We start from the raw sequence: 20,701 nt of genomic DNA on the forward strand, positions 1-20,701 counted from the left end.
AGTGTGGAGTAAAAGATGTGTTTTTGGAATAGTTGACACCATTAAGGAGCTGATGTACAACTTGGATACGAGTAATGGAACGGTCAGAAATTTTAGTTAAGATGATAGTATAGCTGGACATTTTGTAATGTATGCCCTGTTAGTTTACTTTCATAAGTGCCACCTGAGGAGGCCAAGTTTGTACTGGTTAAGTGGTTTCGTCAAATATTATGAATTGTTACTAGTAATAAAGATAATAATGAATTCTGATAATTTAGAAAAATAAAACAAAATAAGAAAATCCTTGTTTTCCTAACTTAGATGTGATGACTATGATTGTAAGACTTAAACTGAGATGCTTCCTTACCTTAGGCATTTCTCACCAAGCACCCTCAGTTTGCAAAGAATGATTTATACGTTACAGGAGAATCATAAGCTGGGCACCACATTCCTGCCTCTGCTGCTTGTGTTCACCAAGGAGACAACACTAAAGAGGGATTTATATAAACCTGAAGGTATTCGCTTTGTTTCCTATTTGGTCTCTACTTTCTTAATTGAACTTACACAGACAAAACTTGATTGAATAGGGTTTTGCAATTGGCAATGGACTTACTGATCATGCGTGGGATGGGATGTGAGTAATGAGCCTCAATACAAGAGTATCAATAAGATCCTTCCAGTGTGTGAACTAGCAACATAGCTTTGTGGGACTTCTCTAATTACTTTTCACTTTTTCTTTCTTCGTTTTTATCTTTTTACAATTCCATCTTTATAGTTTTTCTTTATATGTATTGAGTTTCCATCATATTTGTAACACATTTGGATGAATTTGGCTGTGTACTTATCAGGTTGCAATGATGTGTTGCGCTGTCACCTGTAATTAACTAGAGCCATCCTTTATTGTTACAAGACTGGAAGTGTTTATTCAGCACTGATGGTAAAATCACTTGCTATGCACCACCATATTCCAGAGCATCATGGGCATTGCACGAAACGTAAATGTAAGGAAACTTGGATATATCCATCAAACTTGAGAATAGACGTGTCTTGAGTATATTGATTGAACAGTGAAAAAACATTAAAAATAGCTATTCAGATTAACTTTAACTATTTAGAAGCAGCTTGCCTCTGAGGTGTGGCTTGCTGAACTGCGGCAGGCCTTGTGATTTGAGTTACTGGTGCTTGGACCACTTTTGGAGATTGGCTAGTCGAAACTGGCCTTGTAATCAACAGATTGTCTACAATATACTACATGTGTATATGATTCTCGCACACTGCCGTATTATGATATCAGCTAGGAGTGTTGGTGAAATGTGCTATGATTTCTCAAACTTGGCGAAATTCTTGAATCAGAGGTCTGAGGGATGATGCTCTTGGAGTAAGGAACAATGATTTTGTCTCGTGTAGCCCAACAGTCCAACAGTGTATTGCCATGTTAATGAACTGGATAAGAATCTTGAGGTTGGCATCCCTACTCTTCTTGGGGTTGGAATCAAAGAGATTAACGAAATTGCTCGAAGATATGGCTGCGAGATTGAATCAGCTGGATATGTCCTAGACACAACACATCACACATCTTGACTCTTATCAGGATTTTTGGTAATCAAATTATGGTCGTGTTCCATGATTAGGGTATGTCCGATTTTCCTCCTTTTTTCACGAATGGCTTGTAAGTTGCAAATCGAATGGCTTGTAAGTTGCAAATCTACACATCTTAACCTTCCATTTTATATATACTAACACTAAATCATAACCACACAGTATACAACCAAATCAAAATGATTTAGTGTACTCGGTCTTTCAAGATTAGTTATGTTTAGTAGTTATACTTCACAACATGTTTGAAAATACAAAATTACCGTGAAATAATGATTTTACAGTGTTCCGATATTTTTTGTCGAATTGTTATCAGATGTAGAATTGTAGACTATGATTTTATTCTAGATTACTTATACTCCCCCTTATTTCCCTCCCATCAAAGAATTGGAAACTAGGTATATGGTGTTGATGATTCATAATTGTTTTATATCATCTTCAGTTTCAATTTCCCTCCAATATCACAACTTTTTGTTTTTCATTTTGAAACTTATAGCATCATAACAATATAACATATTTCTCCTAAACCAAAATTAAACAGAGAAATTAGCGCGTCTCATACTCTCATGAATCAACATGTGTCATCATGTTGATTGCATATCATTTGAACAGTGTAAAACCATTTCTAACAGTTACAACTTACAACTTAGAAGGGCCTAATAGCTGGACCCAATAAAAAGAAAAAGTCCATTTACAATTACAAGGGCCTAATAACCCAATCCAATTTTCAAAGGTTCACTCAACAGACCCAACCATGGACCCACCAACGACCCAGTGATTTGTGACTTGTACTAAAAACTCAACTCATGCAGCTATGTTGGGACTTGAATTCTTTGTTATTTGGGTAAAGACCTCTCAATTCTCAAATGGTCTTATCAGTAATAATAAGAAAATTATTTACAGCATCAGCATCAGGAATTATTTCTTACAACAACACTAAAAAAATAGGACTATTGGAGGAAAGCAAAGAATTAATATTCGAAACCAACACTCAGTTGAAGCAGTTAGTAAAAACCGGCCACCTCGAACAAGCTCGTTCACTATTTGATAAAATGCCACAAAGAGATGCAATCTCTTATACTACTATCATTTCCGGCTACGTCACCAACTTCAATGCATCAGAAGCATTGCTTTTATTTTCAAACATGATGCGGGTCGACGAAACTGTTCGTTTCGACCCGTTTGTACTTGCACTTGCTTTTAAAGCTTGTGGTTGTGATTATGAGTTAAAGTATGGGAAAATGGTTCATGGGTATTCGGTGAAGAGTGGGTTTGTGAATAATGTGTTTGTGGGGAGTTCTCTTTTGGATATGTATACCAAATGTGGGTGTGTGGAGATGGGGTGTAAAGTTTTTGATGAGATGCCTGAGAGGAATGTTGTTACTTGGACTGCGATAATAACGGGACTAGTTCGGGGTGGGTGTTATAAAGAATCCCTGTTGTATTTTTCAGAAATGTGGGGATCAGATGATGTACAGTGTGATTCGTATACATTTGCTAGTGCATTGAAGGCTTGTGCTGATTCATGTGACTTGAAGTCTGGTAAAGCAATACATACACAAGCGATGAAGGCGGGTTTTGATACGAGCTCGTTTGTTGCTAATACTCTTGCTAATATGTATGCCAGGTGTGGAGAATTGGACTATGGAGTGCGTTTGTTTGAAAGAATGAAGATTCATGACGTGGTTTCATGGACAATGATTATATCGTCTTATGTTCAAATAGGACGAGAGGAGCTTGCAGTGCAAACATTTGTTCGGATGAGGGAGTCAGGTGTTTGTCCTAATGAGTTCACTTTTGCCTCAATCATTTCTGCCTGTGCAAACCTTGTGAGAGTTTATTGGGGTGAGCAGTTACATTCGCATGTCATACATGTAGGTTTAGAATATTCTTTGTCAGTTGCAAATGCCATAATGACTATGTATTCAAAATGTGGACGTGTAAGATCTAGTTCAATGGTATTTAATGGGATGGTAAGAAGGGATATTGTGTCATGGACTACAATAATAGCAGGGTATTCCCAGGATGGCCATTGTGAAGAAGCCTTTGACTATTATTCAAGGATGAGGGGTGAAGGACAGAAACCGAATGAGTTTACTCTCTCAAGCTTATTGAGTGTCAGCGGAAATATGGCTATTCTTGAGCAAGGGAAGCAATTACATGCTCATATACTGTTGATTGGGCTAGAAAATGATCTAATGATTCACAGTGCATTGATTAATATGTATTGCAAATGTGGGAGTGTACAAGAAGCTTCAAGGATCTTTAATGCTGTGGAAAATGACAGTGTTGTGTCGTGGACAGCTATGATTAATGGTTACGCTGAACATGGACATTGTAAAGAAGCAATTGATTTGTTTGAGAAGACGTCGAGGGTGGGCATGAGACCTGATGACGTGACCTTCATTGGTGTTCTAGGTGCATGTAGCCATGCGGGACTAATTGATCTCGGTTTCCACTATTTCAACTTGATGAGTAGGAAATATCATATTAATCCTGGAAAAGAACACTATGGCTGCATGATTGATCTCCTCTCTCGCGCTGGACGACTAAGCGAGGCAGAGCAAATGATACATGAAATGCCATATAAAAAGGATGACGTTGTTTGGTCGTCCTTGCTCACAGCATGTAGAGCCCGTGGTGATATTGAACGTGGAAGACGTGCAGCAGAGCACCTTCTAGAATTGAATCCAAATTGTGCAGTGACTTATATTACCTTATGTAACATTTATTCCGCGAAAGGGGAGTGGAAGGATGCAGCAGATATGAGAAAACGAATGAGGTCAAAGGGGGTTGTAAAGGAGCCAGGGTGGTCTTGGATTAAGGTCAAGGACCAGGTCTGTGCATTTGTGGCAGGCGATCGATCTCATCCCCAAGGTGAGGACATATACTCTATGTTGGAATTTCTAGCATCAAGGAGCGAAATGGCTGCAACGTCTTGGAAATCACTTTGTATAGGATCTTGAAGTTTAGAGAACATCAGACTATGCACTGGGTTTGGTGTTGTGATGTCTCTCTGTGTTACCAATTGAAGAAGAATTTGAAAGAAGCATCTTCATGTTTAAACAAAATCAGATGAGATTACATACTCAGACAAGAACTGATGTGAGGTGCAAGGGCCCAGAACATGATCAACATTCCAGAGAAGCGTTTGAACTAGCGGTTGCATGTTTAAATTAACAAGATCAGATGAGATTACATACTCAGACAAGAACTGATGTGAGGTGCAAGGGGCCAGAACATGATCAATATTCCAGAAGCGGTCGAATTGGCAGTGGCATTACTTTGATATGAGTATGGATGCATTGCTCTTCTAGGACCTAAGATACCAAACTTTTGGCAAGGGATTGTGCAGAATCCGTGGAAGAATGTACAACAAGTTCAATCTTGTGGTTTATCTTAAGCACAATACACTGGGATTCAAAAGTTCTTAGCTGACATTGAGCTTACTGTTGATGTTCTAATCATTGAGTCACCTTCTTGAAGGACTGATAATGATTCTAATGTCTAATGTTTTAACGTTTTGTTATTTTGTGAAGCTCCATTGCCAAGTACATACTAAGTAAACTACGAGCTTTTTTGCTATGTCTTTTTGGATTTTGTGGTTGTGAAGTATATTTTTTATTCACTAAGTAATATATATGGTTCTTAGGCAAGCAATGGAGTTATGTTCTACTAACCACCCTTTTAACTCCGCTTGTGCAAAGTTATGACAAGTTTGCACTGCTGGTCCCAAGCCCAAATAAAGGAGGGAGAAGGATGGTGGGTAATCCTAAGTATTTTGATTTCTTGCGCAATATGATAACAAATTTCTTATTGACATATTTTCTTTTTTGTTAGTGATGGTGACAAGGAGAATGCTTGGATATCCAGCTGATAAGTTGTATTTTGAGGATGCTGTTTTACATTCACATTGTAGATTTGATATTGGGTACAGGGTGGCAGTTTTCTTGTGGAACTACTTTCTGAGGCAGGATGGAACTCTGACGTCTTTCATCAGGGATTTAAAGATTGCTTGCGCTAAACATTTTGTGATGGAGCCTTTGAGTTTTTTATGCAAAGTCTTGGTGGATGAAGATTCTCAGGGTTTTGGGATTGAAAAGTTGCCGGAGTGTACTTCTTGTTCCTTGTTTGTGTACTTCTAAAGCAGCTTGAATCGGTGACAGGCAGCTTGAATCAGTGTGGGAGGTCAGTTCCTTGATTATACATTCCCAACTGTAAGCATTTTGTCTTGAGCAATTTTGTGCATTATATGGTTTTGTTTCCATCCACTCTAAATCATTTTGTGAAGGTTACTCGTATAGCTTGTATTGGTGATTGTTTTAGTAGTTAAGTTTTTCTTTTGATCTCATTGTGGAATTTCCTTGCAGCAAAGAACTCATTACAAACAAACCCAATGATGTCCTGAAACCGTCACAAAGATCTGGTAGCCAGTTTACTTTAACTCCATGGACCAAGTGATTTGTTGAACTGGACTTTAATAGTTCCACTATTCTATAGTTGCTTTTGCCGTTTTCATATTTCTGAAACCTAGCTTATTGCCTTCGAACAGAGCTTGTAAATGAGGAGTTTGGGCAGCGACAGAACAAGCCTCGCAGGTACGTAAAGACTTTTCACCTTTTGATGGGATATATCTTCGATATTTTTCATTGTGCAGTGATTGGTATTGAATTGGGATGCCTTTCTGCAGGTACTCAGAAATGAACAGGGACGTGCATAAAATGCAATGGAGTGTACTTGAATTCGCAGTTAGAGGTGAGTTCATACCTTTTGATACCTGTAGCAATACTCGACTTGGTTGTTGACTAGTTTCTAAACTTTTGTTGAAATTGATGCTTCAGGCTTTTTCTCCTGGCCCTTTGTGACCTCGAGCTTTTATTCTGGAGCACTTTGGGCTGTACAATGTCCGAAAATATGCTAGGTAAGAGTCTTCTGCCTTTTTCCTTCGCTTGTTGTTGTGGGATCTTCTGTGTCCACCATTAGTTACGCTTTAATATGTTATATATGGGTTGCATACTTTGTATAATCAATCATGGAGTTGCCCTTTCTCATTTAGTGTGCTTAAAATGATTTTGCTTCCTTGCAGTTATATAAGAAATGCCTGCTTGTGCTGTGTTTAATGTGAGAAGCTATTACAGTTTGGCAGGTGGCAGTTTCATGATTGAGTTTTATGGTAGGATGATTTACAACAGACAAATTATTTATCCGAGACAAGTTTTGTGCAGAGTACTTATTGTTCAAACTTGATTTTCCTGATGGTGAAAGGATGTGAGGCCCCTTTTGAGATTGATGTTAGCCTAGTTATGAAGATATGGTCTTTTGAAGAATGGTTTCATGAAGTCGGAGTATGGCTCAACATCTCCTTGTGGAAAACAGCTGTTGGTACTTTCAAGATGCTTGAGATAACTAGTGCAGAATATGCAAAGTCAAATGTAAGATTCTAGCTAGTCTTCTAAAATATTTTCTTTTTCGCTTCTATTCCTGGATTGAGTACTCTGAGTTGTCTGTTTTACTTTCTTGTAACATTTTTATTTGAATGTTAGGTTTCTTCTTTGCCATTTTCCATAGAGTGTTATGTCTGGTTTTCTGTTGTGGTGTTTTTGGCCGCTAATGAGTTTTTCTGTTCAGGTCATGCACATTGCTGCAGCTGTCGAGATTAATTCTACATTTACACCAATATTGAAGCAGTTGTGTCAGGTCATGTCTACTCTACCCCGTATGTATCAGGTCAGAAAATTTTGCTTAAATATACTGATAGTGTCATATGAGTCTTGGCTGCCTCTATAAGGAGAATTTTAGGTAGGCTTGTTCATCAGTGAGAAGCTTCTATTTCGCCTCAGTTTATAAGGATAATTGACGTTGCTAGACAATCAGGCTTGAATCTGATGATTGGTGGCATGGTTGAGACTAGACTTGCAAAGGGCTTTGCTGGTCCTCTGGCTACTGGGCTTGGGTGTTTCAGGTAAACTTATCAATTGGCTTCTCTTCTTTCGCAGGGTAATTTCCCATGGCTATGTTGGAGCATCTTTTTGGCTCAATCTTGCATTCGATCGGTACGAGTTTATTTTTTCTATTTTTGCAGATTCATTGACCTTGATACACCGCTTTTGCTCTCGGAGGATCCAGTTCTAGGGGGTTATGAATGTACTTTTCTTTATACTTGTGTGTTTCTAGGTTTTCTGTTTTCACGTCTCTCGTGTTAATGACTTCAAATTGTTTTCTGTGGTTACTCTAATTCTAATGACCTTGAGTTCCTAACTTGGATATTGTCAGTATTAATGCTTGTGTTTAACGTGTTTTTTCTGGTTAGTTTCTGGTTCTGTTTGTAACTTCACCAATGCCGTGGTGTTGAGAAGCTTCTACATCTCCTTAGTGAACCTGATATTTAGGTTACTCCAGGTATTTGTCTTTGTTCTATGAACTTGAGATGTACTTCATTTTTTTTAATGTAGTTCCAACTTGTTTATGTACTTGCATCAACGAACAACCATGTTTTGCCATAACATGCATCCTAACGTCAATCAATTCTGTTGGCTGAAGTGGATATATTGACTTGGGCGATTTGAATCAATATAGCGAATTGAGATTGAGCTATGCATCCATGGATTGACACTTGGGATTAAAATGATTATATTGCAACTTTTGTCAGTGTATTGATTCAGTTCACATAGTTTACTCAGTTGGCTACCTTGTCATTAATGTTGTTTGGAGAATGTACTGGATTGATATTATGAAATGTCTGGATACCTGAACCCCCAAACTACACTCTCCTGTATTCAACCAAAATATACACATTGCATAGTCTCCACTGGGAAAATTAGCTGAATTTGTATTCTAAAACACGGACGTTAGTTTAAGTGACGTCTGATAGAATAATACATTGAAACGTCACTTGAAATGTCGTCCCCCCCATTTTCCACTTTTGTTTGAGTGTCGTCCCGCTTTTATTAGAGGAGGGACATGAGTTAAAATGACGTTTTGCTAAAAAAAGAAGAAAAAACAAACAGAAACGCCTGTCTTTTCTTCCTCTCAACTCCATTTCTTCTCTTCCACCAAGCCCACATGCCTCCTCGCAAGCGTTTTTTCAGTGGTAGAATCAACAACATCTAGTGTAAGAAACTTGGGGCAAGAAGATGAATTTGTCGCCAAACACCAGATGAAAACACTCTATTTGAGCCCATTGTTATTCTGGAATTTACCAATCCACAACAACATCCACCATTAATTCAAAGTCTAGAAACCCATGCATCTAACAGAGTGCTTGAAAACCAAGTAAGTTTTATTGTTTTTCATTATCAATTTGATATTTTGGTGTTTAGAAATAGTTTGATTAAATGTCTATAATAACACATTGTGGTGTCTTGTAAGTTCCATTTTTGGGAGTTTTAATCAAAACTCAAGGTGGAGGTTATTTTTCTATAAGTTAAAAAAACCTCGGCTATTTAGAAAAACTAAAGGTAGAGGTTATTTAGAAATAGTTTGATTAAACGTATGATGGCGTGTAATGGGCAGATGGTGGATTTTTGGTAGTATGATGCTTGGTTTTGTTTTAATGGTCGTCCTACTCCTCTTTCAAAATTAGTTGTACCTCCTAGACTAAAGTATCAAGCTTTTAAGACTTAGATTATGCTCATTGAACTTTTGATCCCCTAGTTCTCATACCTTTACAATTGTTATCTCTAAAACTCGGTGTATGGGTTTATTGACTTTGAGATGCTTTGCAACCTTTGATTGCGCCAGGAACTATTATTTTGCAGTTAAACTCTTTTTCCCATTTAATGCAATTAATCCAATTATTGATGTAGCGTGTTTTATTTGTTTATATTTTGGAAGTAGTCTGAAACAAAAATTATGGCGAGGTTGTATTCACCTGGAAGTATTATTATGATCTTCATAAACTGTGTTTGATTAGTGAACTTTTTTTTTAATGTAATGACTAATCACAGGGTGTAACTATGTCCCATAATGCTACTTTAGTTGTGGTACGGATGGCCCAGGCTCACTGTGGGTTTGGGGGCAGCGCCCCCGACATGAATATTTTAGGCAATTTCTATTATTGTAAATGCTGGTTTTTACATATATATTGAAGTGATACAAGGCTGCATCCTCTTTATCTCCTAACTTATTCTCTGTTAACATAGATACAATTTCACTAGGCCCAAAGGGGCAGTCCAAGGTAGCAACAAGGCAGCTAACCTATGCACATTCTCTTGCCAATTCCTCCATATTATCGACCGTACCAACTTCAAACAGATTGGTCTTTCCTCATATACACTTTCAGACCCAAAACCACCTCGGAAATCAGTAGGTGGCTCACTAACAAAGAGCTGGGACACTGAAGCATCCAACGGAATCAATGTGTCGTCAGTTAAACTGTAGAATTGGAAATTCTAGACCGTCTGAAGGTGGTCTAAAACCTTTAATGAAACAGACTCAGTCTTAGAGAGTAATTGACTATAAGCTTCCATTACCATGTTAAACAAGAACAGGACCGGATATGGGATCTCCCTGCCTTAAACGTGCTGACTTTTGAAGAATCCCGTCTGCGAACCTTCCAGAAGAATTGAAAAGGTGGCTGAAGGTATACAAGTTCTTATTTAACTTCTGAATTGTTCACCAGATACCATCCTTACCATACTCTTTGTTGTATGTATACGGATGTAAATTAGTGACAGTAGTATGACAAAGTGTTGAGAAATATTACTAGTAGCGAAAGGATGTTTTGGATTATTATACAATGTCTTAGTACAACTCTACAAGACCAACTATAGCGTCTCCATCAGTTCAAAAAGAATACACTGACTAGAAAGTGGAAACTTGGTGAGAAAAGAGGAAGTGGCAAATATTTGTGAGATGGGTGGATGCGTGTCGTCTGATGTTGAAGGAGGTCAACAAGCAGTAGGACCCCACTACAACTATGAACACTGTTGTTGTTGATCATGGAACAGCAAGTGATGATGCTGTTGATTACTTCTACAAATCACATGGTCTACTGCCTGTCTTCACTCAACTAGAGGTACAGAACAATGCATTACATCTTTCTTGTTTCTTTTAAGGAGATGAAAACCACAGTGTTCACTATTGAGGCTCTATATATCTTACCAGTTGATTAGTCATATAGTAGGCACCCATTACTCCATTAGTCCTTTACATTACACTTTTAGGACCCCCAATTGTTTTTTTACCACAAACGAATTAGGGGCACCCTTTTCTCTTCCTTGCCACTGCCAGCTTTCTCTCATTCTCTCACATCCTCCAAAATGACCTAACAACCCAAGATAAGGGGTCCATCCCTGGTATTGGAAGACATTATATTATTATATAGTATAAGATGGATTCTTATATGGTGTAAAATTGTGACAAAAAACTTTTATTTTCAAATCTTTTGCATGTTAGAGGACAAAAATTTATTAATATTTTATGGTAGCAGGTATTATAAATTACAGACTACAAAGAAAAAAACCAACAAACAACTATAGGGTAGCTAACTACTTTGGCCATATGGTGTGTTTTTTTGTAGTTCTTAATTACTTTAAAATCCTACTTAGTTGTTAATAGGCTGAAAGTTAATCCTCATTTTTAAAAGTTATTAGGCTTTGTACTTGTAGTTCACCTTGACCTACTTAGGTTGTTTTAAATGAAGGTATACTTTTACTTAGCAAAAAATAAAATGAAAGGGTACATTTTCCTATGAAAAGGTCATTAGAGAGAGAATGATGTGAACTAAGACCGGCGGAAAAACAATTTTGTAACAATTTACTCAATAAAATAATTGTTTAATAAAACTCATTTTGAACTAATATTTTTTCAACATAAACTGAATAACAACTTAACCAAATAACTAATGGAGGTGAAATATCTATTTATATTAAATTCTAACCTCCTCAAACCTAATCTAAGCCGAATGTGCTGGGCTTGGGCCAATATAGCCGAAAATATGAAAACAATGAAAATACTAAATTATCCTCGCACTCAGTGTGTGACATCATTATCCTCGGCTGAAAAAAGTTCGACCTCGAATTTTTGAATAACATACAACTTTAAGCAAATTCACAAGTTTTAGGAAATCGGCCTACTCCCCAGTTGAAAGGATTCCTACTATGAAATTTTCCTTTGTAGGAGCTTCCCTGGCTAAAAATCGATAACCCACAACACGGTCATCCACACAAATTATGAAAACAATGACTAAAAGATGTACCAAAATGTTGCGGTACCAAAGGCTCATCTTGAAAGCAGGTAATGCGAGTTTCTTTAAGGAAATCCAAACCTGCACTTGTGATTCATAAAATTTCCCCAATTCGGATCTTCATACTCAACAAAAAGAGGCTCATCTTCGTATTTATCAAAGAATGGTGGGGCATCCCAATCAACATCAAATATTTTTTCATAAAAACTAGGGCCATAAATGTGACATTTTGTAAGGGGAAACACCTTCCCTCTGGCTGTCTGAATCGAAATTGTACATCGATTCATGGGAGAGAAGACTAGGAACCTACATACCTGCTTCTTTCAAACCATTGCATTTAGCAACGACGTGTTCTTTATATTAGTTAACAACATGGGTGGAACAATACCATTGATCTGTGACATCTTCACAGATGGATTCTTCTACAACAATACGATGGTACAGTGCTTTGAGCGACTGATGGAAGGGGCAGCACCCATTCTTGTGAGCAATGCATAAAATTTCACCACTTGCTTATGTTGTTCAGCAATTAAATTGACAATACTATAAGTTATACTAGAAAGTAGACTAGTGCATACGCACCGTCTCTTTTAAAAACTTGCTCAACAATTATAACTATACATATAGAAATTCTCTAACAAATCGTGATTCTTATTTTCATTGCTAACCCGTTTTAATTTCCTAAAAAATTGTTTTAATCAAGTCTTAATTTCTCAATAAATTGTTTTAATTAAGTTTTAAAAACCAATTTTTTAATTGGGGGAAGGATCCCATTTTAATTTAGAAGTATGATTCCCGTTTTTAATAGGAGAAAGATTCCCATTTTAATTATTAGATTTTTATTTTTCAATAGGGGAGGAATTCCCATTATAATAGGAGAAGGATTCCCATTTTAATTAGAAGTGCTACAATTTCTCTTTTGAATAAGAGAGGAATTCCCATTTTAATAGGTTTTGATGATATGGAATTTTAAGAGAGCTAGAAAAATACCCTTTGTGGGAGCTTTAGTATTAATATATTGATTTGCCAAATTGCCCTCTAGCTTATGGCACTGAAGCTTTCAAATTTGCTTTCTTTACCATAGTTGTAAAAAAAAATAAGAAAAAAATAAAAAATAAAATAATCTTTGTTTCATTCCGTTCAATTTCGACACTTTTAGTTTCTTGACATAATAATTTGTTGAACTCTTTAAGAGATTGCAGAAAGTATGACTATAACGTAATGGTAGCTGGTTCTAACGAGTTTGTATTTAGGAAGATATGATTTGCCATTCAGAAAGGATTTGCGACGCAGTTTGATGCATGCTTGTCTTAATTATTTGTAAAACTTGTTATCAATAAAATTTCCATTAGAAAAAAAATAAATAAAAAAATCACCTGAAAATCATTACTGTGAATAATGAACATTATGCTCTGAATAGTACCAATGAACATTATCCAATGTAAAAATTGAATCTTGTATGGAGAGAAAAAAAAATTTGCCAAAATTGTTGGCTCTAAATATCACTTTGATGTGAATTAAGATCAGCAGAAAAATATCTTATAACAATTCACTCAATAAAATAATTATTTAATAAAACTCACTTTGAATTAATATTCTTTCAACATAAATTGAATAGCAACTGAACCAAAGAACTAATAGAGGCGCAATATCTATTTATACTAAACCTTAAGCTCCTCAAAACCTAATCTAAGCCGAATGGGCTGGGTTTGGGCTAATATGGCCTTAAACTTAAACACAATGAAAAATCCTAAATTACCCTTGCACTCTATGTGCGTGACACATCAAAGAGACTCAATTTGGCGAGGTGTGTATCATTTTGTTGGGTCCCTCACCATTGTGTTGGTACAACTTGGTGGCATCGCACATGTGTGTTGTTGGACGACCCCATGGAATCGTTCGTGAGGAGCTTGAGCGATCTGATCTGCATCTGTCATTAGAAGCTAATGCTTTTGGAATTTGAGTTCGAACGATCTGAGTATATTGAACTGGAGGATACCAAGGCGACCTTACCACATCGTTTGGAAGCCAATATTTTGACATTGGCATGTCGAATGGAACCAAAATTTCACAGCTCGTTGAAATTTCAGACACACTATATATATGAAGTTAGGGTTTCTAACCCATAACATAAAAGAGAGAAACCAATTTTGAGTGCAACCAAAATTGAGAGAAAACTCTTGCAAAAAGAAAAAGCTTGTAAAGAGAGAGATAAGTGAAGAGAGATCTAGTAAGTTGGAGATACTTGTGAGGATTGATTATAATCTTCCTTCCCATACTTATAAAATGATTGACTCTTATAGACGTAGGCATAATTGGCCGAACCACGGTAAATCTTGTCTCATTGTGTTATGTTTTTACTTTACATTGCTATTGTTTGTTTATGATAGTTAATTTCATTGTTTAGAATAGAGGTTGCTAGTTGTACTGAAAGCTTAGATTTTGATTGGAGTTTAGAGTATCCAATATACAAACTATCTTAGTGGGGATCGATTGGTATCGTTTTCCCCGACACATTTGAGACTGGTTTGGAAATCACCCTAGTAAATTTTCTAAATTTCATAATTTATTCGTGTTATTCGTTAGAAGTTGGCGGCCTTAAATGTCATCAGGCCATAATTGCCATGCGTGGAATGGCCCTAGGTATAATAAATTTGGGCAGCCAACTCAAAACCAATTGGCGACGTGTAGAGTGACCCCAAGAATTTTATAGTATTATGCGAGGCTTTAGACACCGATGTGGGATTATAAATCTCAACACTAGGAACTTATACATGGATTAGCTAGACTTTAAAATCTCGATATGGAACATTTGATCTCAATGGTATGTTTGAAATCTAAATGAATAGTGCATTGCTTGAACTTATATGTAAACTAAAAGAAATGAAAAGACTGGTCCAGCTGGTGAGAACTATGCTGCATTACTTCTTAGGTCTTGTTTCTTATACTTGATTTGGGTTTCCCTTGTATGACTGTAGAAACAATGTCTCGTGGTGCTCATCATGGAGCCTCCTCTAGAGGACGTAAATCAGCATTTGAATGAGGATAGTGTATTGTGCTTAATTTTATTGCTATATCTGGACCTAACTAATGTAATGATCTGATTTATATCCTACTCATGTTCTTGGGAAAAATATTCCCATGTACAGTTAGCTTTTATCTTCAAAAAACACTTATTGATACTTGCAAATATGTAATCTAGCTATCACTGTCTGCCTCAAAGTTACGTGACCGGGACATCCTTTCCAAGGTATGCTTTTCCAAATGAATTCACTTTGTTCGTATATGTGTCTCGTCATGGTGTTGTTAGTTTATATTGTTTTCTATACTTTTTGTTTATCTCATTGTTGTTGCAGAGTGATCCAATGGCAGTAGGGTATTTAAAGAAAATAAATGGAGCTCTCGAGGAAATCGGTCGTACTGAAGTAATAATGAACACATTAAATCCCGTTTGGATTGGAAAGTTTTCTATTGCTTATCATTTTGAGATTGTACATCCATTGGTGTAAGCTTCTCGTTGTTGGTTAATTCATTTTATTTTCAGTCTTTCGGATTCATACTATATTTATTTATTATGTTTTTTGTTTTTTAGGTTCCATGTGTATGATATTGACACTAAATATCATAATTTGCCAGTGAAGGTAATTTGCAGTTTTGTATTTTTGTTATCCATGCATATAGCTGCTTACATATACTAAAAGAATAATTAGATATTGGAAATCATTTGGACGAGGTACTTGTTTCTTACTGTTTTCTGCCGTATGCTCTTTGACTTTTTAAGGGAAAAGTAATACATGATTAAAAGAACAGTAGTGCTATAATGCGTTCTAAAGAATTCTGTACTTGTATGGTGCGAGATGCTATGGAAATTATGTCTAGACTTGGACCACTTACTGTTCTCTGTCCAATTGGTTGTTTCTAAAGATTTCATTTCCTTATCTTTCTAAGTATAATCTATCTTTAAAATAAAATCTCTTCAGTGGAAGGATGTATGCCACATAATTGTAAATGAATGGTTGTTAGCATAAGGTTATATATATGGAGTATCTTTTTTATTAATCTTGTGCCAGTAAGCACCTCCTTAAGTTATTTTTATATATGAGGGCTTCAGTCGTTACATGTAATATTGGTGTTGAAAGAGTAGTGGGGAATGAATCTGCAAAATCTTGTAAAAAGTAATGATCAGAGACTTGCTAGTTACACTTGAGGTGGAAATACTCATGAAAATTTTCAATTGTTGCAGATGTTGAAGTTGAAAGAGCAAGAATTTCTGGGAGAGGCTAGTTGTGTTCTCTCAGAGGTAATTCCAATAATTATATAGGTTGGTTTAAGGGGAATTTGATGATAGTAGGGATGTAAATGGGGCGGATTGGGGGCGGGTTTGCCATCCCCATCCCCGACTTCGATTTTATTCCCAATACCTGCCCCAATCCCCACTTGAGAGTAGTCGGGGATTCCCCATCCCCGCCCCGTATGGGTACCGGGTCCCCATACACCTCCCCCATTTCCCATTAACCAAATTTTAAACAAAGAAAAAAAAATAAAAAGAAACATGACTTGTACTCATCATACTCACCTAACTAACTAATTGTACTAAAAAATTTTAGATCATTTAATAAAAACTAATAAGTTTTCACACTAGTCTAAGTAGTAAATTAAATTTGCAAGCTCAAAAATTATATTCTAGCTCAATAATATCTAAGTCTAAGTATTTAACTAAGAATATCTTTCATATAGCATAAAGTGGTTTCGGTCTAGTGGTTTGAGGGTTATTTTTCCATAAGAGGGGTTTTGTGTTCGACTTGTATACAAGTGATTTTTTTTTAAAAAAACAAAAAAAATATATATATTACATACATGATACATACATACATAATACATAATCGGGTCGGGGACCCCCTTCCCCGTCCCCGCCGGCCCGCCCCATCCCCGTTTGAGACCAGTCGGGGATTCCCCATACCTGCCCCCATACCCATTTAGTGCCCCCCATACCCGCCCCATTAGGGTCGGATCCCCATGGAGCCTTGTACCCATGGGTAATATTTACATCCCTAGACGATAGCGTTGGCCATTTTACCAACAAGTTTCTTACATCGAAGAATTGGTACAAGTAATACATGTATATTGATTAAGGTGTGCATAATGAATTCTTATTTAATTTACATGATCTGTATCTATTCGAGCGTACAAATCATTTGGGAGTTGGGACATGAGATGATATGGAGTCATCTCATGTTAGTCATTCGTAGAGTTCTGTTTTTCACACTGTTCTTTTTCTTTCTTTTCTCCTGGCAGATTGTTACTAAACGTAGTAAAACTTTAACACTCGGACTTCAAAGAAAAGACGGTCGTGGTGTTGTGATAGATGTAGGGTCTCTTAATATCCATGCAGAGGAATCAATATCTTCACAAAAAGCTTTTGAGATGATATTTCACTGTACCCATTTGGAAAGCAAGGACCACTTTTCTAAAAGTGTAAGCATCTTTTTGAAAACAATTATTTTCGTCATTGTTGGAATTGAGTTTGAAATATGATTTTTCTCTTTTTTTTTTTCAGGACCCTTTTCTACGAATTTCTAAAATAAGTGAGGCTGGCAATGTTATTCCTGTCTGTAAAACAGAAGTGGTGCAGAACAACTCAAATCCGAGTTGGAAGCCAGTATGCCTAACCATGCAGCAAATTGGAGGCAAGGCAAGTTTGTCTCCTGGTTGTCCTTTTATTCTATAGGACTCTATACAGTCTATACTGTATGTAGAGAAGAGACTAAAGCTTAGATGTTCTGGACTTTGGAATGGCGAATATCAGTTTAAGGCAATAGATAAGGGTACTCACTACTCAGTTTGCACCCTCGTGCAATAACAAAAGATTGTCTTTCTTTCATTAGCATGGATGTAACACTGGTTCACCATGTTAGAGCTGCAAGCCGCATCAGCTTTCGTGTTAATATTCTCACTACTCATATGTTGAAATGTTTTTTCTTTTGGACTAGGATAATCACTAGTGTTGAAATGTTTTTTTTTTTTTTTCTTTTGGAACAGGGTAGTCCTCTGGTGATAGAATGTTTTGATTTTGATAGCAGTGGGAGTCATGGATTCATAGGGTAACCCATGCATTTTCTTCTCTCTTGGATAACTTCTTAAATGTTCAAATGATTGTTATCTTCTTTCTGAGGCCTAAATCTCTACTTACATATGTTTTTTATATTAGAAAACTTCAGAAATCAGTGTCAGGCTTGGAAATTCTTTCTCAAGAAAGAGTTGGAGCAAATTTTGAGAAACCATCTTCTGCTTTGCACGGCCATATGAAGGTACTTGTGTTAAATTTAAATAAGAATTTTTAGGTAATATTCGATGAAGTTGCACCTAATCAAGCTTCTACAGACACTGATATTAGATGGGTTTTGGGAGAAATCGTTGTATAGTTTTCTCACTTTCTGGACTATATTTCGAGTGGGTTTGAGCTTAACTTTATTGTTGCTGTAGATTTCACAGGTAAAAGACTCCTCTAGTTAAGGACTTTTTGATGCCTAAATGGTTCATTTGTATATAAAATTGTATAGTTAATTCACTGAAACTTTCCTATATATCCAGCTTCAAATGGAAATCCTCAACTTCCAGATTCTCTACATTACATAGATCCTTCAGGAAGATTGAATGCTTACCAACAGGTGAAATTGGCTTTGTTAATCTTATATAATGAGAAAATAAACAAATTGATAACATGTTGATTTACCGTAACCTTTGTTTTGGTTTCAATTAATTGGAAGCATAATTGGTCAGACCTACAGGAACTAGTGAAGGAGAGTTGCTCATTGACAACATCTATTTCTCTTGGGGAGAACTAATGTAGGAGATTTTTTTTTTTTTTTTGACACATTGAATCCTAATTTTTCTTTTCCGACTGAAACTATTAAAATGCCTTCCTAGAGCTCACAAAAAAAATTAAAAAAATGCCTTCCTAGATGGAACCATAAATTCTTTCGATATTCTTCCAAACTAAAAAACCTCACCTCAAAGTGTTATAGTATCATGCAAACTGTGAAAATTAAGTGTTATAGTACTTTCAACTCTCTCTCTCTCTCTCTCTCTCTTATTTTGAAGATTCTTTATTCCCCAAAAAGAGTTTTAGACAGGAATGTGTTGAGTAACTCATTTGACGCAAAGAAATGCTAGAGCATTGTCTGCAAACTCTGCAAAAGAGAAATGAGAGATAGAAGAGATTTTTTTTGTTTTTTGCTTGAGTACATGTAAAGAAAAATCTCATACATTTGTGCACATATTGCTCAAAGGAAAGACAATGAATGATTATGTTTGAGCTTGAGAAATAACGAAGAAAATGGTGTAAAAGCATTTCCAGCCTCACCCTGCACCTAGGTTTTCTTCTTTTTCAATCTATTTATCTATATCATTCTGAATAATTTCGTCTGAAAAGACCACTTGCTTCCTTAATTGCTTGCTTCTTAAGACAACCAATAGATTGTTCTATGTTTTCTGTTTTGTCAATCCTCAATGTCAAAGATCTTGTGGCATTATCAGGTATATATGTACACACATTCGCTCTTTGTTTATGTATGCACAAGCATAAACTTCCAGGTTGGACTTTGCATGCATAATAGATTGTGTGTTTACATAAGAAAGAAATTCATTTCGACTTGTTCAGGTGCTCATACAATTGGTAAAGTCCATTGTGGCGCTTTCTCGAAGAGGCTGTTCAACTTTACAGGCAATCGTGATGCCGATCCTTCCCTAGATACGAGATATGCCAATTTCCTGAGAACAAAATGTCCAAATCCTTCGGACCCAGCAACTACAGTGGAAATGGATCCTAGAAGCTCTCTCCTTCGACAGCCACTACTATCAAGCTCTTACACAAAAACAGGGCCTCTTTCAGTCTGATGCAGCACTTCTTACCAACATTGGTTCAGCCAGGCTAGCTTGACAACTACAGAATGGTAATAATGGTACAGTTTGCCCAATCCATGTTGAAGATGGGTGTAATAGAAGTACTCACTGGAAATGCAGGGGAAATAAGGAAGCAGTGTCGCGTCGTAAACCCTAAAGTTATTGGAATAAAAATATCAGATAAATCGAATGTCTGTATTTCTTTATGAGCAACCAAAGTGTAGAATGTATGATGTCGTGCTAGACCTACACGTTGAATAATAATCCGGGGTTATCTATTATTCCTTATGTCTCCGAGTAATTCTCGAGTTGATGTTTACAAAAAAAAAATTGATAGAAAGTTCTACAAACCATGCAAGTGTTACACAAAAACAAACAAACAAAATCAGATACCCATCAGGAATAATGACTTGATTGAGAACAGCTATTTTAATGTTGGCTAGTTTAATAATTAATAGGAGTACATCTGTACATGTTGTTTACCTCGTCATAAACATCATCCAACTATAGCTGAAAACAAGCTCCTCTCCTAGCCTTTTCCTGCCATGAGTTTGAAGTCCAGTGCTAAATGTAAGTTTTTATTGCCACGAGAACATCGTTTTGGATTGGTTGCTTCATCTCTAAAGATACTAACGTTTCTCAAGTGACCTTGCACACCAGATTTTCATTTTTCTTTGGCCAAGCAGAAAAGAGGTCATGAAGCGAGACCTGATAGTCAGACCATCAGGGTAGTACATCCAAGTGAATGCCTTCCACCCCTGCTAAGAGAAGACACCTTGCGAACGTACCAGTGTATCATAAATTCCTACTCGTCTTTGCATCGAGCACATCTATAGGGTACGTTCATCCATCACATGGTGATGAAATAACTAATTAAGGACAAACTACCATACATGCCTATTCGACCAGAAGTTTGAAAGACTTGTTTCCACTTTGAAAATTAAGATTCTCCACAACTGAAGATAGTAATCACCATAATCTGTCGTGAAAAATTGTTATACAGGATCAGGTAGATATAAATATTTGAATTTTTTCCTT

The 20,701-nt window shown here is 36.5% G+C and overlaps 2 protein-coding genes across 5 annotated transcripts; both read left to right on the forward strand.

The window, feature by feature from the left end:
* Positions 1-2,321: 2,321 nt before the first annotated feature.
* On the forward strand, positions 2,322-5,160 carry LOC147487438 (Tetratricopeptide repeat (TPR)-like superfamily protein). The gene has a single exon (XM_086575255.1). It carries the CDS (start codon positions 2,442-2,444, stop codon positions 4,539-4,541), a length of 2,100 nt encoding a protein of 699 aa, XP_086431381.1. The 5' UTR covers positions 2,322-2,441; the 3' UTR covers positions 4,542-5,160.
* Positions 5,161-5,197: 37 nt separating this feature from the next.
* On the forward strand, positions 5,198-19,957 carry LOC147487439 (protein BONZAI 3-like). Of its 4 annotated transcripts, XM_086575258.1 has the most exons (23): positions 5,198-5,337; positions 5,416-5,763; positions 5,946-6,001; positions 6,128-6,173; positions 6,266-6,330; positions 6,417-6,496; positions 6,662-6,748; positions 6,841-7,007; positions 7,204-7,302; positions 7,375-7,537; positions 7,658-7,719; positions 7,886-7,974; positions 14,964-15,011; positions 15,118-15,266; positions 15,354-15,402; positions 16,005-16,061; positions 17,057-17,236; positions 17,319-17,453; positions 17,801-17,862; positions 17,970-18,069; positions 18,184-18,253; positions 18,353-18,429; positions 19,422-19,957. In XM_086575258.1, the coding sequence occupies exons 10-23, from the start codon at positions 7,461-7,463 to the stop codon at positions 19,509-19,511; spliced, it is 1,245 nt and encodes a 414-aa protein (XP_086431384.1). In that variant the 5' UTR covers positions 5,198-5,337; positions 5,416-5,763; positions 5,946-6,001; positions 6,128-6,173; positions 6,266-6,330; positions 6,417-6,496; positions 6,662-6,748; positions 6,841-7,007; positions 7,204-7,302; positions 7,375-7,460; the 3' UTR covers positions 19,512-19,957. The 4 variants fall into 4 exon arrangements, 3 of the variants coding, with proteins under 3 accessions (XP_086431384.1, XP_086431385.1, XP_086431386.1); XR_015203292.1 differs by having other exon boundaries at positions 7,204-7,537; positions 18,143-18,253; XM_086575259.1 differs by lacking the exons at positions 18,184-18,253; positions 18,353-18,429 and having other exon boundaries at positions 7,204-7,537.
* Positions 19,958-20,701: the final 744 nt, after the last annotated feature.

Source organism: Coptis chinensis, chromosome 7 (genome assembly GCF_015680905.1).
Source record: "Coptis chinensis isolate HL-2020 chromosome 7, ASM1568090v1, whole genome shotgun sequence".
NCBI classification, from domain to species: Eukaryota; Viridiplantae; Streptophyta; class Magnoliopsida; order Ranunculales; family Ranunculaceae; genus Coptis; species Coptis chinensis.